Below are 23096 nucleotides of genomic sequence, written 5' to 3' on the forward strand. Positions count from 1 at the left end.
GCTGCGCGAATGCGTGGCAAGTCCTCATGGGCGTGTCAGAGCTGGTGTTTACTACAGTTGAGCACAATCTGTGGTCTGACCACACAATATGCTGGTGTTGCATGCACAGACTGGGACACACACACACACAGCGGGATTTACAGCCGTTAATTCCTCGTTCTGGAGAAGGATGGTGGGCGGGTAAGATTTGCCCAATTGGTGTTAAAGCACACTCAACTAGAGGCATGGCCTCCTCCTGCATTCATGCCATTGTAATTTACCATAAAGTCACAAGCATTTTCATTATAAATACATTTCCTTCCCGAATAGGTTCATGAAGGGGTTAATTCATGCTATATGACTATAGTTCATATATTCATTCTGAGTTCTCTCCTCCTGGCCAAACATGCAATTCACTCACTCACGGGACTGCTGCGTCATGTTTACTCTCTGGAAGGTTATGTTGTGTAGTACGCCGTGATGGGCTTCTGTTCCCCATATGTGTTAGCACACAAAATCTTGTAAGTTGTAAGGGAACGTCTCGGTTATTTACGTAACCTTGGTTCCCTGTGATGAAGGGAACGAGACATTGCGAACGAATACAAGACTAAGTTCTTCAGAGGTGCGAGCGATGCGCTCCTTGTCCCTCAGTCAGAAAAGTTTGAGGAATGGTGTTTGCGCACCTGCTTTTATAGCGAATAGCTTCTTGCCTAAAAAGCAGGGCTCAAACACCATAGCCAATATTCGAAAATTGGCCTTAATATAGAGAGGTTTCAACTAGGTCGTGTGGAAGGACATTCCCATATGTGTTAGCAAGCAATGTCTCGTTCCCTTCGTCTCAGGGAACTGAGGATACATAGGTAAACTTCACACTCATGAGGGTCTAAAGGTGTCTGCTCTGTTTTATGGTTTTTGTGGTCAACATAAACAACAAAATGTTGGTTACACCACGACTTTGATTTGGTTGGCAAAAGCATTTTTTATATGAATCATATTTTAAAACACAATTGTTTTACTGCTTAATATTTAAGAAATAACAATAAAAGATTATTCTGCACTAGTCATGCAAACATTTCTTTTTCAGGAATTGTAGCTTTTAATGAGACTTTGACTTTTTGTACTGTTCCTGGACACCACATAAAATGTTTTACTTTAAGCCCCATAAAAAATATCAATATATGAAAATATGCTAATCATAGAAGAGGTGTATTCAAGCAAATATTTTGTGTGAATTGCATTTTTTATGTATTTTTAATTTAATAGATCTGGACAAAAAATTAGCATCACTTTATTGACTCTTAGGACACATGGCTATAATATGCACCTGTTACCCTCTGTTATTGTGTTTTATGATAAATTCAGTGAAAATAATCGATGTTATGATCATGAAAAAGGTTGGGCTGTTTCTGTGAAGAATGCTTAAACAGTGGTGTAAAAAGGTTGTTCTACACATAAAAGCATTTTATTGGCGAAAACATGAATTGTTTTTTATTTAAAAACAGGTACACGCAAGGTTGGGAGGGTTACTTTTGAAATGTATTCCACTACAGATTACAGAATACATGCTGTAAACAGTCATTTGTAATGTATTCTGTTAGATTACTTAATGTCAGTAACGTATTCTAAATACTTTAGATTACTTTTTCAGCACTGGTAGATTTATTCACTTGTTTTGACTATAATAACTCTGCCAGTACAGTAAGACAAAATACACATGTTAAAAATACGTTCTTTGAAAAACCTAAATATCTTATGCAGTGTTGTTTCTAAAACAAGAATTTTTTATATTTTTACAGGAAAACAATACAAAAATTATCATCAATAATAATTTCTGCCCTAATATCAAAGGTCTTACTAGAAAAATTATTTATGATCCAACGTGAATTTTCTTGATAGGAATGGCTAGAAATAGCATTTTATCTAGCATAATGCTGACAATTTACACAAGGTTTATTTCTATTTCTTCTGTTCCAAAATTACTTCAAACGTATTTCTCCGTCTCCTCGCATGAATGTAACACATCATAAGAAAGTGTTTCATCTCTGTTCAAATGCACTTTGGATCATATATATGTATAAATGTTTTACATCTGAAAGGACTAAATGAAAATGATTAAATGAAAAAAATGACAATAAAATGCAAAGTAATCTCTTCAGTAATCAAAATACTTTTTGACTGTAACTGTATTCTATTTACCAATTATTTAAACTGTAACTGTAGTAGAATACAGTTACTTATATTTTGTGTTTTAAATACGTAATCTTGTTACATTTATTCCGTTACTCCCCAACCCTGTGTACACGTTGTAACTGTACACTTGTCATAGCAATCTTATATTTTCTTAGTTTTTTTTTTTTAAAAGTAATAATATCAATATTTCCTTGAACTCTTCTCTTGGCTTTTTGAAAGTGCGTAAAACCTTTGAAAACTTGCATTTACCTTCAGTGCATAACTTTAATGTGAACACTAGGACGGACAAATCAACCCATCGCTAAACTCCAACCTGCCAGTGTTTTCAGAAAACCACCGTCTTTTCGTAGTGGAGAGAGAGCTCACATGCTCAAGGTTGCCAGATTGTGTGACTAATGCGTCACCCTGGCATAATATTTCCAAAATGTACAAGAGTCAAGATTTGATTAAGGGATTTCTCCTGTAGAAATCTGGCAACCTTAAACATGTCAAAATCTTATTCTGATTTAAAGTCTGTTATTTATCCAACGTAGAAAATTAAACATTTTACTTGCATGATTAGTTTTAAGTAATACATGGCACAATTAATCTAAAGGGATGGGAAGGGGGGATGGTGGTTTTACGAGGGGGATGCTTTTTGGTATTTCTTGCAACAAGGGGTATGCCATCCCCTTGCATCCCCCCCTGAACTCAAGCCCTGAATATAATATTCCCTTAGTTGTTTCTAATGTCACAAAAGTAAAATAATACAAATACAAATCTTTGAAAGACAGAGAAAGGGCCATGAATGAAGACATAAATCATACTGTTGAGCAGGCACTTTTTATAAAAAGCAATTTACGGGTAAGTTCATGACTAACAAATTGCTAATGGTAGTACTTTAGTTCACCAGTCTAGATTTTAAAAGAATAGCTCACCCAAAAATTCATATTCTCTCATCATTTACTCACCTTCATGCCATCGCATATGTTTATGACTTTCTTTCTCCTGCAGCACACAAATAAAGATTTCTGGAAGAATATCTCTGCTCTGTAGACCCTTAAAATGCAAGTAAAAGTTGACCAAAATTTTGAAGCTCAAAAAAGCACCTCAAGGCAGCATAAAAGTAATCCATAAGACCCCAGTGGTTTAATCCATGTCTTCTGAAGCAATCCAATTGGCTTTTTTTGAGAACAGACCAAAAATATTTTAGAAACATTTTTTCACTATAAATCATGACATCAGCAGTCTTCTTGGCGATTGTGATTTCAAGCCTGATTACACCTACTATTGCACATGCATCAAGCACTAGGAAGTGTAATCGAGCTTGAAATCATGATTGTGCCTAGAGACTGCTCTAGCAAGATGTACAGTGAAAAGAAGTTACATTTTGATCCGTTCTCAACATAAACCGATTGGATTGCTCCAGAAGACATTGATTAAACCACTGGAATTATTTTATGCTGCCTTTATGTGTTTTTTGAAACTTCAAAGTTTTGGTCACTATTCACTTGCATTGCATGGGCCTAAAGGGCTGAGATATCCTGCTAGAAATCTTTGTTTGTGTTCTGCAGAAGAAAAAAAGTAATACCCATCTGCAATGGCATGAGGGTGAGAAAATGATGAGAGAGTTTAAATTTTTCTGTAAAATATCCCTTTTATCCTCTACAATACCACTAGCCCTATGACTACTGCACCACCCAAACATACAGACTCCAGCTCATATGTGGCTGTTGTATATAGATGTTCTATGTGTGTGTAGATTTACAAAACAATCATGAATTAGAAATGCTTTAGAATTTTCTAAAAGAGAAACTCAAAATCACACAAGTGCACACATACAAAGGAAACAGACACACACCCTCAGAGGATGTTGTTATTGCTCAATCTATGCTGTCACTAAATGAGTGCTAATGAATGCAGTGATGTGATAATTGCTCTGTGACAGTGAAAACAGTATGTTATAATGTAAATAGTATGTTTTTGTAAATTTGATTTATCAGTAATTATGTAAATTGCTTTGTAAAAGAATAAGCTATGATTGTGTACAGAAGGGTTAGGGGAATTAGGAAGGGGTTAGGATTGTGTCAGGGTCAGTTTAAGCAAATGTTTGATTAGATAACAAAGCAAGTGTTTTGTTCAGGTCTTGAACTGTGTGGTATAACACGTGGCTAATCAAGATTTTCATCACTGAAAATAACTAACTTTGACTTCACAGATCAACTCATTCGGTTTTAAATGAAATAGCATTAAAGTAACTGATCCAGAGCATTGATATATAGCACATTTAACTATACAATACTGTCAACTGTAGTTTGGTTTATCTTATTATTTTGCACCTGAAACAAATTAAGTAACACTTTAAAAAGCAAACAATTGCATAATCCAATCAATGAATAAACAAGAAAATATATCATACACCAATGAGAACACACCAATTCCAATTCCATCAATTAAAAGAAAAAACAATAGAAGCCAAGTCATAAAAAATAATACCCATGGATGCAAAAACACAATTGATTGGGTTAAATGAAATTCTCCCATGTTGCTGGATTTACCTTCTTCACGTGTATTTTTAATGTAGATACATTTTGACCAGCTTATAGCTGTAAATGAGAGTTTAGTCTATATGTTCTGTATCTGTAGTGGCATGTGAGCAGGTTTGTGTACTGATTTCGAGAGGGCAGAGATCAGGATACTCATACCTGTAGAATAGCCATTCTTATGTAATTAATCAAAATATCTCTCCTATTTTCAACCTCAGCATTCCATCCGGTTATAACCCTTTTCGGAGCATTACGCACTTTCAGTTCTCGCTGACGTCCGTGCACACACATACAAACATCACAGGATGTATGTGGGAGGAGAGAAAATGCCGGAGACAGCTTGAATAGGAGTAGGTGGATAGAGATATTCATTTTCCCTCTATTCCCATTTCGCTTTCTCTCCCTCTCATCCTCTCTTTGAAACATACTTTTACCTGTTATGCAAGGTGCAGCCTACTCTCAGCATCACAGAAAGAGCATGTTCAATTTCAGACCTGCCAAATATAAATTCTATTCAGTGAAAAAATGACGATTCAAAATATTGCCACACACATATGCAAATGGACATGCATACTCACAAAAACACTAGATCATAATGTGTTTTTTCTGCAGTAGATTGCATCAGCATTTATAAAATTGTGGATAATGAACAGCTTGTGCACATAGACAGAAGAAAAATGAACTCAACGTAAATCCACAAACAAACACAGTCTGTCTGCGTCTGCCTGATTGATTCCTCCTCTGACCGAAAATCTTTAGAGTCTAAAGATTGTATATTGTGTATTCTATATTGTGTGTATTGTTTACTGTACATTGTATATAATTATTGTGTTGTGTAAGTATGTGTACATTTGATATGTAAATTGTGTTGCGTAAGTATGTTGTTTATTGTAATTGGTATATGTCTCGTCACTGTCATGACTGCTATGTTGCTCAAGAATTTCACCTACTGTTGCACTTGTGTACATGGTAGTGTGACAATAAAGTGATTTGATGTGATTTCTAAGGATGCCAACAAAAGTGTGTGTAATCTAGGGACACAGTCCAAGCCAATTTATAGTCCAATTGTTGGAGCTGCAACTCCCTCTCCCTAGAGGTTTTAAGTCTCTATAATCTTTCAAAAGATCCATCATCACTTCCTCTACCACTAGCAGCATCAGATGGACAGCCAAAGCAGTTTAAGAGCTGCTGAAGTTTACCGTACAGCTGACAGTACTATGACTGTTCCTGCAGCTATGTGGGGATCAGTAGTAAAGGCACAGTTTGCTCAGAGTTCATCATTCATTCAGAGTTCTTTTTTTTTCATTAGATTTTTAGTGTAGTCTCTGTTTCTACTGTTTGTTCTGAAGCTTTTGGAATATGTAGCCATTTTATCACTTTTAAATAATGCACAAAATGTGTGACTTGTGAGTTGAAATAAAATAATTACTATAGAGCACAACAGTCTGGTTCCAGAAGTAAAAACCCATTAATTTATCCCATTTTCAAGGATAACTTAAAAACCTTTAAAGACAGACCTACCGTGAGTTACAAGGTTGTTCTTTGATGGTATCTGCTTCCGTTGAAGCCATTCGTCTGCGTTATTTCAACTTCATTGTTCAAAAATAGTGTTTGATGGTGGAATTCATGGGTAACAACTACACTACCCATGGTACAGCAGAGAAAGATCCCACAATCAGAGAACCAATAAATCCCTCTGTGAATGACGTAATCGAGTCAGTCCCTTAAATCCCTAAATATATTTGAACATATCAGAATATTTTACAATAAAAGTAAAATGTATTGTTTCTATACTTAGAATCAACAACCAGAATTCAATAGTTCTATATATTCCCATCGTTTTTTATTCAATAACATAATTTACAATGCTTCATGAGATTGTAGTTTATTCCCTCATGAAAGACAGTAAGTACACAGCCTTGTACCTTTGTCTTTATGTCTAATTTTCAAATACTTTTTTGCCTCAAAACAAAGTTTGTGATGTTGTAATTCTCATTGGAGCTGGTTGGTTTGGTTTGTGGCTTTCAACTCTTTTATGAAGGATTTTATAAAAAGTCTATGGAAGAAATGAATGGGGAAAAACTTCAAGAACCCAGACAGCTGAAAAAGTGGGCGGACTCTGTTGCGCTACATAGGAACTTTTCCACCATTGTGGAACCGTTCTGTACCGATTTGAGCTCATTTGCATGGTTACTGTTTCTTTTTCTACTGTGGTGCTCCAAACACAGCATTAGAATGGACTAACAGTGCTAGTGACCAATTGTAAGCCGCCATGTCACTAATCCGCTAGAATCAGCCGGCACATTTCCCTATCCTGAATATGGTCAGTTAACTGTTCTGAGAATTCCACGCTGGGAACAGTTTGTAACGTACCATATAACTGGGCTCAAGTAGAAATGTTACTGGAACCATCACTAACTGTGCTCAAAACCCTTCAGCCCAGATGGTGGAAATGTGACTATTGTGTCAGGTGAAACATGTTCCATAATGCTACTGTGTTGTGGGTGGTTGCTAGGGCATTGCTTTGTGGTTACTTAAGTAAAGTGTTTTTCAGTACATTGTTATTCAGTCACCAGGGTGTTTTGTTTCAGTCTCAAATAGTCAGACCTTTGACTAAAAAAGTTAAAAGATCTGAACTCTATTGCAGCATAAACTGGCCAAGAACTACCCACTTAGACTGAAGGAATCATCTGAGTGACATAAACCGATCAATCACTGCTGATTTTGTCATTATGTGCTGTTTGGGGGCGGGGTTATCTGAGATGTATTATACTATATTAAAAGAAAGCTGTGCAGGGAGAAACATTTTGAATAATGGTGTGGCAGTCTCTGTGAGCAATTGCCAAGAAAACACATGGAAAAATAGTGGAAAATGTACAGCAAAGTACACAAAGCAGAAGTTAAAGGAATATTCCAGGTTCAATACAAGTTAAGCTAAATTGACAGCATTTGTGGCATAATGTTGATTATCACAAAAATATATTTTGACTCATTCCTCCTTTTTTTTTTCTCTCTCCTCTTTTCTCCACAATTTGGAATGCCCAATACCCAATGCGCTCTAAGTCCTCATGGTGGCGTAGTGACTCGCCTCAATCGTCGTGGAGGACGAATCTCAGTTGCCTCCGCGTCTGAGAACGTCAATCCGCACATCTTATCATGTGGCTTGTTGAGCGTGTTACTGCAGAGATGTAGCGCGTGTGGAGGCCCATGCTATTCTCCATGGCATCCATGCACAACTCACCATGCACCCCAACGAGAGCGATAACCACATTATAGCGACCAAAGCAGGTTTCCCCATATGACTCTACCCTCCCTAGCAAGCAAGCCAATTTGTTTGCTTAGAAAGCCTGTTTGGAGTCACTCAGCATGCCCTGGATTCGAACTTGCGACTTCAGGGGTGGTAGTCAGCGTCAATACTCAATGAGCTACCCAGGCCCCCTTTCCTCCTTTTCTTTAAAAAAAAGGCAAATATATAGGTTACAGTGAGGCTCTTAAAATGGAAGTGAATGGGTACAATGAAAGGGAACGTGGCCAATTTTTGGAGGGTTTAAACGAAATGTGAAGCTTATAATGTTATAAAAGCACTTGGATTAAATCTTCTGTTAAAATTTGTGTATTATTTGAGTGGTAAAGTTGTTTAAATTTAAATTGTTACAGTAATTTTAGGGTTTGTTTTCATGACATCATTATGGTAACAAAGTTGGCTATAACTTTACGATATTTAAGTTATTTTATCACACTAAAATCATGTTTACACACATATCCTTTATGTCTTGTGGTAATACTTTTGAAAAAGCAAGCATTTTAAAGTAAAATAAATTGGTCCCCATTCACTTGCATTGTAATTGTCTCACTGGAACCTAAATCTTTGCTTTTTAAAAAAAAAAAATAGGAGGAACAAGTCTAAATTAATTTTCGTGGTAATCAACATTATGCCACAAATGCTTTCGATTGAGCTTAACTTGTACTGAACTCAGACCATTTCTTTATGCGTTTCTTTATGAGTTATGCTTATGGATATCCACTTTTATTGCTATATGTACCTCAAATGAAACTCTTAATATCTTTAAAAGATGTAATGTCACTAACCTGGCAAACTTTGGCATATCCAGTGATAATTATTTATTTATCAATATCAAAATCACTTGTTGTATTAACCCAGGACCTTGTGAACAGGACTCTATTTCTAGGTGGACTAATAAAACTCACAAAAGTTCCATCAAATTAACCAATCAGATTACGATTTACAAACTTGAGAAAGTATTTTCCAGTTACAGTTAGTGCGTGGACAATGGGCGGTCCATGGGCATGCCATCTGAGGTTGAGACTAGGGTGTTCTGGGTGGTTGCTAAGATGTTCTGAGTGGTTGTTAGGGTCTTTGGTAGGTGGTTGCAAAGATGTTCTAATTGTTTTTTTTAGCATGCTGCTACAGTATGTGGTTGCTAAGGTGTTCCATGTGGTTATTAGGCTTATTAATTATATTGGCTGATGGCAAAAAAGCCTTTATCTATGATATCCTTTTCCCTAGATATGACTTTGGTCCCTCCTTCAATATAAATCACTGGCATAATATTGGATCTATGGGATGAAAATGAGGGGAAAATAGTGGGTCTCAAAAATGCAAGACAAGTTATGCGCCACAGTTCAATACTAGCTTAATCCCTAACCTTAAGTTTCAGAAATAATTATAGTGATACTTCCCTTTTAAGCACCAATAATTAACCAAAAGGTCTTTCAAAACCATTATTAGTTTAAACCAATAATGGTTTTGAAACCTTTATTGATATTGTAGACCTTTTGTTAATTATTTTATTTAATAATGTTAATAATTTGATACTGATAATAATAATAATAATTAAAAAAAATGAGAACAAGTTTGTATTTATTAAATAAAATAAATTACTTGTTCATGGAGACACTTTTCACAAATTATGCTTCACTTTGATGGGGCTTTGTAACACACAAAAATTATTCTGTTTGGTGTCTTTAGTCTGTTTCATTTTACATCTTCCGATAGTCTTGAAGATAGACTGCCAGAAAAATTAGTGCTCCCATTCATTTTGATCAATTTGTATTCATTTTAAGAAGGCCAAGATCTGAGAATCTCTTTGAACATTATCATGCAAATAGAGCTGACTCTGTTCTCTGAGACTCAATAACTCCTGGCACCAGATTAGAACCTGCTCTGTGGCCCAATTACTGTCATAATAATAAAAAATGATTAAGCAATTAACACACACATCTCACCCCCCAACCCACCAAGTCTCTCTCATGAGAGAGGCACATGGACAAAATTCACATGACTCTCAATGCACAGCCCTGCCAACACACATACACACTCAACTCTGCAACAATCAGAATACACCCACACACACTCTCTAGAACTCACGTTTTAAATGCTCACACATGTTTAAAACATATGACACAATACAAAATTGGGGTCAATGGTTTGTTCAGTCAGTTTAAGTCGATAGCAGCTAGAGAGTAAATTGTGCCATTCACCTGAAGAGCACCACTGGTTACCAGTAGAGGTCCACCGATAGTGGATTTAGTTTGATTAATTGGCCAATCGATTTATAGAATGTAAACATTTTTTTATTTTTTTGCTCACTCTGGCAGGCACAGAAAAATACCAAAATACCAAGATTTGGTGCAAAATGTAGGCCTTTTATGTATAAACAAGCACAACGGGGACTCTTATTTTGAAAATACAAAATTATGAAAAAACTGTCAGCACCTATCAGCATAGATTTTTGCAGATAACTGATAGCTCCAAAGAGCATCGGCACCGATTAATCGGTAAAACAGATATACCGGTCTACCTCTAGTTATCAGGCTTATTTAATGAATGTCATTTTAATCAAAACCACACACAAATGTGTTCTTTCTGTGAGTGAAAGCATAAACATTCTCAAGCAATTTAAGGAATATTCTGGATTGAGTACAAGTTAGGGGCAATCAATGATTTTTACCAAAAAATTATTTTATTTTTTTATTGAAAAGAAAAGATTGAGGCACTTACAATGGAAGTGAATGGGCCGATTTTTGGAGGGTTTAAAGGCAGAAATGTAAAGCTTATAATTTGATAAAAACACACATTCATTTTTCTGTTAAATTTTGTGTATTATTTGAGCTGTAAAGTTGTAAAATTGGATAGGCTTATAATTGTACACAGAAAAGGTTGGTAAGCGATTTTATCAAACTGAAATCATGATAGCACACACGTTGTTTACATCTTGTGGCTATAATTTTCAAATAGTGAGTATTTTAACATTTACAGTTTAGCCCATTTCACTTACATTGTAAGTGCCTCACTGGAACCCTGATTTGTGCTTTTTTTATTTTAAGAAAAGTAATGACAAGTCGAAATTAATTTGCTGTCGGTTGAGCTTAACTTGTATTGAACCCAGAATTTTCATTTAACATCATCATTCTTTACATCTGCAAAATCTTTACATTTAAGCCAAAACAGATCAGAACCCTGTTATTTGCTTTTAAACCATTTTTATATCAAAAATGAATCACGCACCAAGGTTAGTGTTGGACAGATTCCCTCTTTTGTGTTATTTCTCCACTCACTCTTTCTCGCTCTCTCTGGTTACTATGGAAATACTGCTGAAGGCTGTTATCATCACACAACAATAAGGAGAGAACACTTCAGATTGTGCTCCCACATTTTCAACTGTCAAACACTCTTGGCTGATGACTGAGCTGTACTGCACATGCACACATCACCTTTAGAGGTTATACATGTAGGAATCAGGTGCTCTGTTACAGCAGGTGCACTGACACAAACATTGGCTGTGTCTCAAATTAAGCAAGCAGCTCTGCCATCGTTTGGTGACAGTCGTGGATCATCAGTCTGATTGGATTCCTGGAGCTCATCACATGAATTGACAGGGCTTTTGTGCAGTAGATGTTCGTGCGCCAGTGCTGGAGTCAGCATACGCCCACCAAATTTATACCGCCCCCTCCTCCATCCTCCGGTGCATTGGACGGAAAACGGGAAGGAGACGCATCCGTACGGAGCTGCCTTCTGTAACGGTGGGAATATTCTGCAATCGTTCACAAGGATCCAGCTCGAAGGACAAGATGGATAAGATGGATGAAATGGAAGAGGAGTTAAAATGCCCGGTATGCGGCTCGTTTTTTCGTGAGCCCATCATCCTGCCCTGCTCGCATAATATCTGCCTGGCCTGCGCCCGCAACATCCTGGTGCAAACACCCGACGCTGAATCCCCGCAGAGCTGCCGCGCGTCCGGCTCTGGCGTGTCAGATTATGATTACTTAGACATGGATAAGATGAGCCTGTACAGCGAGGCGGACAGCGGCTACGGGTCTTACGGCGGGTTCGTGAGCGCGCCGACCACCCCATGCCAGAAATCTCCCAACGGTGTGCGAGTTTTCCCCCCAACCATTCCTCCTACGTCCCAAGCGCACCACCTCCTGCTGCCCTACACCGGCGTCTTGCCGCCGGTCCCTCGCAATTCCTGTCTCACCTGTCCGCAGTGCCACCGCAGCCTGACGCTCGACGACAGGGGGCTCCGGGGCTTCCCCAAGAACCGCGTGCTGGAGGGGGTGGTGGACCGGTACCAGCAGAGCAAAGCGGCCGCGCTCAAGTGTCAACTGTGCGAGAAGAACCCCCGCGAGGCGACGGTGATGTGCGAGCAGTGCGACGTGTTCTACTGCGACCCGTGCCGCCTCCGTTGCCATCCGCCTCGGGGTCCGCTGGCCAAACACCGACTAGTGCCGCCGGCTCAGGGCAGGATCAGCCGCCGCGCGAGTCCACGAAAGATCTCCACCTGCACCGAGCACGAGCTGGAGAACCTGAGTATGTACTGCGTGCAGTGTAAGACCCCTGTGTGCTACCAGTGTCTGGAGGACGGCAAACACTCCACTCATGAAGTCAAAGCGCTGGGGGCGATGTGGAAACTCCACAAGGTGAGGAAATAGCTTCAACAATTTTTTATTTTTTTGTCTTTTCAGGAATAAAACCCTAGTTTTAGTCCCCTAGATGTTTTATGATGTGCAGTGCGGTATGTGTTGTCTTGTCAGTGATAAGCGACACCGGACTCATTAAAACACAGCGCACAACACAACCGGCCATGTTTCTGGCCAAATGAAATACACTTGCGTACAAGCTCTCTAGCTTAGAAACAGCCACAAGTACCTCAAGGATAAAAGACAAAAGGGGTTCTAAAAGGATGCTTCATTGCTTTATTGCATCTTCACTTTAACTACTAGCACACCCCCACTAAATTCAGAAGCACCCTCAGAGACTTTGATCTGAAACAGGGCCTAATTGACAGTATCTAAGGAACTTAAAATGGAAGTGATAGCTAGATAAATGTTCAAATAGATACTCAAAAGTATAGACACAAGATGTAAGCATTAAACTTGCTGATATGATTTTGTTTCAAATGAATAAAGTGATTTGATTTGATATTCTGGGTTCAGTACGCTCATTCGAAAGCATTTGTGCCATAATTACCTAAAAAGTTATTTAGACTTTTTCTTTTTCTTTTAAAAATGTAAAAATTCTGGTTAACAGTGAGGCACTTACAATGGAAGCGAATGGGGCCAATTTTTTGAGGGTTTAAAGGCAGAAATGTGAATTTTATAATTGAATATAAGCACTTAAAATAATTCTTCTGTTTAAACTTATGTATTATTTGAGCTGTAAAGTTATTCGAATCATCATATTTAGAGTCGTTTTAGGGTTTGTTGAGATTGCATCATCATGGCAAGGAAGTTGTAATATTGGTTATAACTTTACACAGAAAAGGTTTGTAAGTGATTTTATCTTTACTTTTGAAACGGTGAGTATTTTAATGTTTACTGATTGGCCCCATTCACTTCCATTGTAAGTGGCTTTACACTGTGTCCCATTCACCCAATCACACACACATTCACACTCACACTCATACAACTTGGGGTTCAATGTCTTGCCCAGGGACACTTCGGCATGTGGAGTCACGTGGGCCAGGAATCAAACCGCCAACCCTGCGATTGACAGCCGACCCGCTCTACCACCTGAGCCACAGCCGCCCCACAGTTTATGTTTATGGACTGGCCCATTCATTTCCATTGTTAGAGCCTCACTGTAAACATTTTTACTTAATAAACAAATAAGATGAGTATTTTTCCTCCTGTGGTAATCAACATTATGCCACAAATACTGTTGATTATGCTAAACTTGCATTGCACCTGGAATATTCCTTTAAAATCAGTTGCCGGTTACAGGAAACTCTTCAACTGCAATTGCTGGATGTTTTTTTTTGTTTTTGGCACCATTCGGAAACAATTCTAAAGACTGTTGTGCTTGAAAATCCCAGAAGAGAGGGCCTGGGTAGCTCAGTGAGTATTGACGCTGACTACCGCCCCTAGAGTCATGAGATCGAATCCAGTGTATGCTGAGTGACTCCAGCCAGGTCTCCTAAGCAACCAAATTGGCCCGGTTGCTTGGGAGGGTAGAGTCACATGGGGTAACTTCCTTGTGGTCACGATTAGTGGTTCTCACAATAAGTTGTGCGTGAATCGTGTAGAGTAGCAGGAGTCTCCACATGCTGGGAATCTCTGCAGTGCCATGCACGATGAGCCGTGAGATAAGATGCGCAGATTGACTGTCTCAGAAACAGAGGCAATGGTGAATTGTCCTCCGCCACCCGGATTGAGGTAAGTACCACCATGAGGACCTACTAAGCAGTGGGAATTGGGCTTTCCAAATTGGGGATAAAAAGAACAAAAATAAAAAACAATTAAAATTAAATCCCAGGAGATCATCAGTTACAGAAATACTCAAACCAGCCCATCTGGCACCAACAAACATGCCACAGTCCAAATCACTGAGATACATTTTTTCCCCATTTTGATGGTTGATGTGAACATTAACTGGAGCTCCTGACCTGTATCTGCATGATTTTATGCACTGCACTGCTGACACACGATTGGCTGATTAGATAATCGCATGGATGTTTGGTGGTGCCAGACGGGCTGGTTTGAGTATTTCTGTAACTGCTGATCTTCTGGGATTTTCACGCACAACAGTCTCTAGAATTTACTCAGAATGGTGCCAAAAACAAAAAACATCCAGTGAGAGGCAGTTCTTCTGATGGAAATGCCTTGTTGATGAGAGAGGGCAACAGAGAATGGCCAGACTGGTTGGAACTGACAAAGTCTACAGTAACTCAAATAACCGTTCTGAACAATTGTTGTGAAGGGTTGGCGCTGTTTTGGTGGCACGAGGTTGACCTATACAATATTAGGCAGGTGGTTTTAATGTTGTTGCTGATCGATTATAAGAATTGAAGTTACAATTTAACTTTAGGTTTTCTTAAAGGGATAGTTCACCCGAAAATTTAAATGTTCTCATGTGTTATACTTTCTTTCTTCTGCAGAACACAAACAAAGATTTTTAAGAGAATAAATCAGCTCTGCAAACCCATACAATGCAATTAATCACGTAAAGGCAGCATAAAAGTAATCCATAAGACTCCAGCGGTTCAATTCCTATTTCCCTAAACTATATGATAGGTGTGGGTGAGAAACAGATCAATATTAACTCCAATTTTACCATCAATCTCCACTTTCACTTTTACATCGTTCTTTTGTTTTCAGTGATTTGTATTCTTTGTCCACCTACTGGGGCAGGGAGGTGAAATTATGTTAATTGACTTAAATGTTCATCTGTTTCTCACCCAGAACAATCATATATAGCTTCTAAATATATAGATTTAAGCACTGGAGTCGTATGGATTACTTTAATGCTGTGTTTATGTGCATTTTGTTGCTTCAACATTTTGGTACAATTCATTTGCATTGTACAGAGATGAAATATTTTTCTAAAAATCTGCATTTGTGTTCAGCAAAAGACAGAAAGTCATTCACATCTTGGATGGCATAAGGGTAGGTAAATTATGAGATAGTTTTCATTTTTGGGTGAACTATCCCTTTAAGTTCTTGCAACTGGGCCAAACTGCAGTGCGGGAGTTTTATAGGATGGAGGCCTTTTGGCTCTGATGATTTTGAGAAGTGGGGTTGTTCTCTGGCCATTAAACATGTAGCTTACATTTACATTTATTCATTTAGCACATGCTTTTATCCAAAGCCACTTACAATCTCTAAACTTAACATTCTAGGTTGCTTGTTGAGTTTGCACTGGTAAAATCGAATACTATGTGTGTCTGAGTTTCTTAGGGAACTGTGTAAAACTGCAGACTTGCTGTTTTGGAAACACGAGGCACAGGGCTGATTTAGAGTGTCTTTGCATTTAAAATATTGTATCCTAAGGAGACCCAAAGTATAAGGAAAGAAACCCCTCTCTCTTTCTTCCTCCTCCCCCCTAGTGTGTGTACGAGTTAATAAACTGTGAGTGAATTTAATAAGGAATAAAGCCTCAGAAATGGATTGTATGCAAGAGAGTTTTGTAGATTCTGTCAGAAACTAAGAATAAGTATCAACAGGCTAGGATGATGAATAATAAAGCACATTTCTTGCACATCACACACAGATTAATTGAGAATTCTACACACAGTGTCAGTACTATATATTAATAAACTCAGTGCTCAATGAGATTGAGATCCGGGTTCTTCGCTGGCCATGGCAGAACACTGACATTCCTATCTCGCAGGAAATCCCGCACAGAACGAGCAGTATGACTGGTGGCATAGTCATGCTGGAGGATCATGTCAGGTTACCACGAGGGAGGAGGATGTCTTCCTTGTAACACACAGCGTTGAGATTGCTTGCAATGACAACAAGCTCAGTCCGCTGATCTTGTGACACACCGACCCAGACCATGACGGACCCCCCACCTCCAAATTGATCCCGCTCCAGAGTACAGAACTCGGTGTAACGCTCATTCCTACAACAATAAACACGAGTCCGACCATCACCTCTGGTGAAACAAAACCGCAACTCGTCAGTGAAGAGCACTTTGTGCCAGTGCTGTCTGGTCCAGCGAAGGTGGGTTTGTGCCCATAGGTGACGTTGTTGCCTGTGATGTTTGGTAAGAAAATGCCTAAAAACAGGCCTGCAAGCCCTCAGTCCAGCCTTTCTCAGCCTATTGCGGACAGTCTGAGCACTGATGGAGGGATTGTGCATTCCTGGTGTAACTCAGGCAGTTGTTGTTGCCATCCTGTACCTGTCCCACAGGTATGATATTCAGATGTACCAATCCTGTGCAGGTGTATTTACATGTGGTCTGCCATTGCGAGGATGATCAGCTGTCCTTCCTGTCTCCCTGTAGTACTGTCTTAGGCGTCTCACAGTACGGATATTGCAATTTATTACCCTGGCCACATCCGCTATCCTCATGCCTCCATGCAGCATGCCTAAGGCACGTTCACGCAGATGAGCAGGAACACTGGGCATCTTTCTTTTTGTGTTTTTCAGAGAAAGATCTCTTAGTGTCCTAAGTTTTTATAACTGTGACCTTAATTGCCTACCGTCTGTAAGCTTTTAGTGTCTTAACGCATGTTCATTTATTGTTTATGGTTCATTGAACAAGCATGGAAAACATTGTTTAAACCATTTACAATAAATATCTGTAAAGTTATTTGGATTTTTACAAAATTATCTATTATGAGTTTACATTGCTATAGTACCATTAAACTGTTACATTGTTTAGTTCAGAGGAGAAAAATTTGGACAAAAAATGTCTAATTGGGATTATTTAAAAAAAAAAATTGTGCAATTGCGATTTGAACTGCGATATGATAAACATAAAAAAAAATACATAAAAATGTATGTTTCCTTTCAACCAAAATTAAACCATGATTTGCCCATGCTCTACTGCCAACTGGAAATACTGTTCTAATAAGGGTATTCACACTTAAGTCCTCTTTAATAGTAGAGATGTGGCGATACAATCAAATATCTATATATCACAGTAATTTTTCTCACGATAATGTATACTACGTCCATATGTCGGATATTTTCAGTGCAGTCTGAGACGCTTCTACGAGGCATGAGAGACAAACTGATCCAGCAGGATTCACTGTTTATCTCAGATACATACCGGACCTCTCTCATGCATTTAGATCTAGGACCAAATATATACATTTTATACTTAATCTTCATTTATACGATCCCAATGACGATTCTTAAAATGCAAAGATTACTCTTTCTTTCTATCTGCAATCCTCTACAATCATATGTGTGTAATATGCTACAAAAATGTGTATGATTATCCAATGGCTGGTAATGTTTTAGATATAGGTATAGTACTCTTTCTGTGTAATGTGATTCCAAAGACTAGATCCAAGCAAACCATTTGTTGTTTAATAATGTCTCTTTTAACATCCATTCTGTTCTCTATGTCAGTTATTTATCAAAAACAAAAAAATAAACATTTAATTCTATTCACACTTAGAAGCCATTTGACCAAACAAACACTACTGTCAAAATCCCTGCCACAGGTCTTAAAGAGAAAGTATAATTTTAGCACTACATACATGTACAACTACATCTAAGTAAATACTTGTACATAGTACAAATTAGGCATGCAAACATCAAACATGTAACAATATACTGCATATATGCAATTTCAATACATCATGTTTATTGACTCACAATCAGATTTCATGTGTCTGCTGTGTAAATTAGTTTTGTCCAATTTGTGAAAGGGTCAGCCAACTAAACATTTAAATTTACATTTATGCATTTGGCAAATGCTTATATCCAAAGTGACTTACAGTGCACTTGTCACAGGGACAATCCCCCCGGAGCAACCTGGAGTTAAGTGCCTTGCTCAAGGACACAATGGTGGTGGCCGTGGGGATCAAACCAGCGACCTTCTGTTTAACAGTTATGTGCTTTAGCCTACTAGGCCACCAACACTCCACACTCAGAAATTATTATAGAAATATATTATTCGTCATTATTAATTATAACTTTTCATTATTAAATAGTAATTTATTTCTTTAATCATTTCTTATCTTGCTCAAGGCATTGCTATGCTAATATTTTGGCTGAAAAACTAAAGAAACTGACAGAAACATGAGAACAGAACAAACCATGAATGGATAAGAACTGACTGTGCACACATGAGGGCAATATATACACCGGGACTAACAAGGATAATAAGAAACACCTGGGGAACACTCAGAGGGGAACAAGAAACAGAGACAAGAACAAGAAATAAACCATGATTTCAAAATAAGAATCCATAAAAAGTCCAGAACATATGTTACATTTACATGAAAATGTACACAAGGTTTACTATTTCTACTCTTTTAAACGTACTTCAAACCCCCACAGATTGAGCACAACATCTTTTTCTGTTCGTAAGGTGATTTTCTGTATTCAGCTCCCAAAGGAAAAGTTCGTCACTGACATCATATCCACCTATTCACTAATAACACTGTGTAAGCATCCTCTGTCTACACTTCTTAAGTGTTTCACCGCTGTTCAAATGCTCTTTGGATCGCATCATTTATATGGAGAAATCTCTTTAGTAATCAAAATACTTTTTGAATGTAAATATATTCTGATTACCAACTATTTAAATTGTAACTGTAGTGGAATACAGTTACTTATATTTTGTATTTTCAATATGTAATCCTGTTACATGTCTTCCTTGGTGGTGGTGGTGTGGCTGCAAAATAAGTTTGAACTGGGACAGCAGCATCACGGAAGACCAAAATACGTCTTCCCCCTTTCACACACACACACACACACACACACATGTTGGTGTGGCTATACTTATGAGGACTCTCTATAGACATAATGATTTTTATACTGTACAAACTATAGATTCTATCTCCTACCCCTAACCCTAACCCTCACAAAAAACTTTTTTAAGCGATTTGAATTATGGGGACACTAGAAATGTCCTCATAAACCACATTTATAGCATAATATCCTTGTACTTTCCAGTTTGTAACCTAATTAAATGTCCTTGTAACCCCCCCCACACACACACACACACACACAGCAGAGCTGTTCTTGGATCAGTGTCCTCTACCATAGTCCCATCTGTAGCTGTTAAACTGAACACTGGTGAGCTGGCTTCAGATCAGAGGTGTATGGCCTCTTTCTGCACTGCAGACACTTACTTGTCATTCAAATGAACAGATTGTAGTTTTGCTTTAGCCTCAGGTTACCATATGCTTCTTTCTCGCTCTTCTTTCTCTTTCCTCTGTGTCACATACACAATCACTTACACAGCAAGCAGGGGCTTGTAATGTGTTGATGCTCTTGCAGATTTTTAACTTAATTGGATCTTACTGTTTGTTTTTTGCCTTTTTTTGAAAAAAGAGCATTGTTTTTCTTTGTCTTTTCTTGTCATTTTCTTGCAAGCTTATCTGAGAATGCTTCTCTTATAATATTAGTCACTGTGCTCTTCTTACCATTCTTACACCGATGTAATATCGGCTCTGATATGTTAATAGACTGATTGGTTATCGGTCCAACGACCCTGATCCTAATCTAATACTGTGTGTTAGTCATGGTTGTTACTGTCAAGCTCCAAAAATGACATAAAAGAACCATAAAAACACCAGTGAAGTAATCAATATGACTCCTGAATCTTTTTTCAAATTTTAAAGTCTCTTGAAGATATACGCTTTGTGAACTGCAAAAGGCTGCGTTGAATAAGTAAAATATATAGAATGCATTTCAGTGAGTGCGCGCTGCTCTGTTGACACAAAATCATAGCATGATTTTGAGCTCAAGACACGGTGCTGTTTTCATCCCTAATAGTGGCATGCAATATGTGAGCGTTCCACATAAACTACATCTCTATAGTTTGGTTAGCTTATAACATACATCAAGAATGGCACCGGAGGAGCATTTCACCAGATTTGTAATTAATCTACTTTAAACAAGCCTACTTACAGACACTTACAGGTCTTCCTAGAGTGTTCCGACCACCAAAATAAAAGCCAGTGGGATTTAAAGTTAAGAAATTACAACTGAAATACATTATAATTGTTAAATAAAATTCTTAAAGCTTATTAAAAAAAGTTCTAATATTAATAATACTGGGTTCCAAAAAAAAATGGGTGAATAAAACGTTGACTGATATCCTATTACAACTAAAGTGAAAGCTGATTAATCCTTCTCTGAACAGAGAAATGTAGTTTATAGATTATAGAAATTTAGAGTTTATGGGCTTTGCTGTAGTGCATTAGCATATCAGGGATAGTATGTAGTATTTATCTAGTATGTAGTGTTCTAATGTTTAGAGCTTTAATATGTAGTGCTTTATTGTGTAATATAGTGTGTAACGCAGTGATAAGTAGAGCTTTAGTATGTAATGTTCAAGTGTGTAACACTGACATCATGTAGGGTTCTGATGTGTAACACTTGCTTGTATGTTGTGCTCTAATGTGTAATGATGTGTAGGGCTTTAGTGTGTAAGCTTGCCATATAGGGCTCTAAATGGTGCTTCTCTGTAGTATATTGCTATAGTTTTTAAGTAGTTCTCAAACTGTGGTCCGCGAAGAATTCCAAGTTGTATTGATTTTTAGAAAATGGAGTGACTATGTGCAATAATTGTAAATATCACTTCCCAAACAGCTAATTTATTGGCACCCCTATAGTCAAAACATTAGACTATAAATATCGGAGAAGTGGCATGGAGAGTAAAGGTATTAAAAAAATAAGAATAGAAGTGGGCACAGGCTCACCAAAACTGGGCAGTTGAAGACTGGAAAAACATAGCCTGGTCTGATGAATCTTGATTTCTGCTGAGGTACACAGATGGTAGGCCCACTGAAGCCTCAGCTTTCTGTTCTTGGCTGACAGAAGTGGAACCCAACGTGGTCGTCTGCTGCTAAGGCCATCTGCCTCAAGGTTTGATGAGTTGTGCATTCTGAGATGCTATTCTGCTCACTACAAATGTACAGAGTGGTAATCTGAGTTACCGTAACCTTTCTGTCAGCTCCAACCAGTCTGGCCATTCTCCGTTGACCTCTCTCATTAACAAGGCGTTTCCATCTGCAGAACTGCCGCTCACTGGATGTTTTCGGTTTTGCACAGAAAAAAAGCATTTTCACACCGTTGTTACACCCCACGCCATTGCAGCAATTCTAGTTTCCGGAGTTTGTCATCAATTTCTAATTTTCCAAAAGACTATTGGAGTGTAAATAGCCATGCTGTGTGGCAGGTGCTATTTACACCTAATGTATATGTAAATGTAAATGTAGTCACTAAAATATTTATAGGGTTTCTATTTGTCTTCTATAACATAACAGTTTTGTCAATATTTTATGAAAAATAAAATGTTATGAAATTTAAATGAGGGTAAATTTAAAAGAAATATGAACAGCTCAGCAGTTTAGACAAATTATGGATCAGTGGTTCAAGACAGGATTCATGAAAAAGATGTTGAATGAGAGTTGGGGTGGGCTGCAATTTTTATTTTATTGTTTAAGTGGTCCGCAACCTGAAAGGGTTTGAGAAACACTGCTCTATAATGTAATGATGTAGTCTGTAGGGTTGTATTGTACTGCAGTATGTAGTAGGGGTGTAATGGTTCAAATTTCTCACGGTTCGGTTTGTATCACGGTTTAAGGGTCACAGTTTCGGTAAAAAAATATTGCTGCCAAATCCAAAGAATAATCTGTTTGGTAACAGATACTCCAACAGGTTTGATCTTAAATAACAATCTTTGTTTTAACAGTAACCATAGTTTAACCATGACATTTGTAGTAAAATCATAGTAACCACAATATAAACATGGTTACTGTCATTGTTACAATATATAGTAAAATCATGGTTACTATATAGAAACTACAGTATTACTGTTATAAAACCATGGTTATTTGTATCAAAACCATGATTTCTGCAAAGAAAACCATGGTGACAGCAGTCATGATTACTACAATATTACTATAGTAAAACCATGGTAAATTTTTGTCAGGGTCCTTAACTTAAAAAACTAAACATTTTCTCTAATTACTAAATCAACATTTTCCCTTAATACCTGCACTAATAGGCTACATGCATCAACATAAAATTTACTTCAAATTCATCTCAACATATATTCAATATTCGGAAGCTGTACATCACAATAAAAGGAATAACCTTGCTATTAAAATGCATACGAGAAGGGATGTTGTGATAATTCTGCTCAAGTATTTTAATAATACCTGGAAAACCCACATGAACACCACAACCACTTTAGTTATTGTTTCATGTCTGTATGAATAAGCACTTAATGCCTGCTTAAAAATGGAAGGGAGTGTGTGCCGTTTCTACAGTGGCCCAGAAGTGCACAACACAAATAAATTAAGCCTCAAAACAAATAAATTAAGCCACAACACAACAAAATTAAGCCACAACACAGCTAAATTAAGCCACAACACAAAGAAATAAAGCCACAACACAATACAATTTATCCATAAAACAATACAATTTAGCCACAACACAAATATATTAAGCCACAACACAAAACAA

The 23096-nt window shown here is 37.8% G+C and overlaps 1 protein-coding gene across 4 annotated transcripts in view; it reads left to right on the forward strand.

Annotated features, from left to right (window-relative positions):
* Positions 1 to 11230: 11230 nt before the first annotated feature.
* Positions 11231 to 23096, forward strand: part of LOC127660299 (E3 ubiquitin-protein ligase TRIM9) — a 37913-nt gene continuing 26047 nt past the window's right edge. For all 4 annotated transcript variants that reach the window (XM_052150434.1, XM_052150435.1, XM_052150436.1 and 1 more), the window contains exon 1: positions 11231 to 12635. In XM_052150434.1, coding sequence (XP_052006394.1) covers positions 11787 to 12635 — 849 coding nt within the window. In that variant the 5' untranslated portion in view covers positions 11231 to 11786. The remainder of the gene's footprint in view (positions 12636 to 23096) is intronic.

Source organism: Xyrauchen texanus, chromosome 20 (genome assembly GCF_025860055.1).
Source record: "Xyrauchen texanus isolate HMW12.3.18 chromosome 20, RBS_HiC_50CHRs, whole genome shotgun sequence".
NCBI classification, from domain to species: domain Eukaryota; kingdom Metazoa; phylum Chordata; class Actinopteri; order Cypriniformes; family Catostomidae; genus Xyrauchen; species Xyrauchen texanus.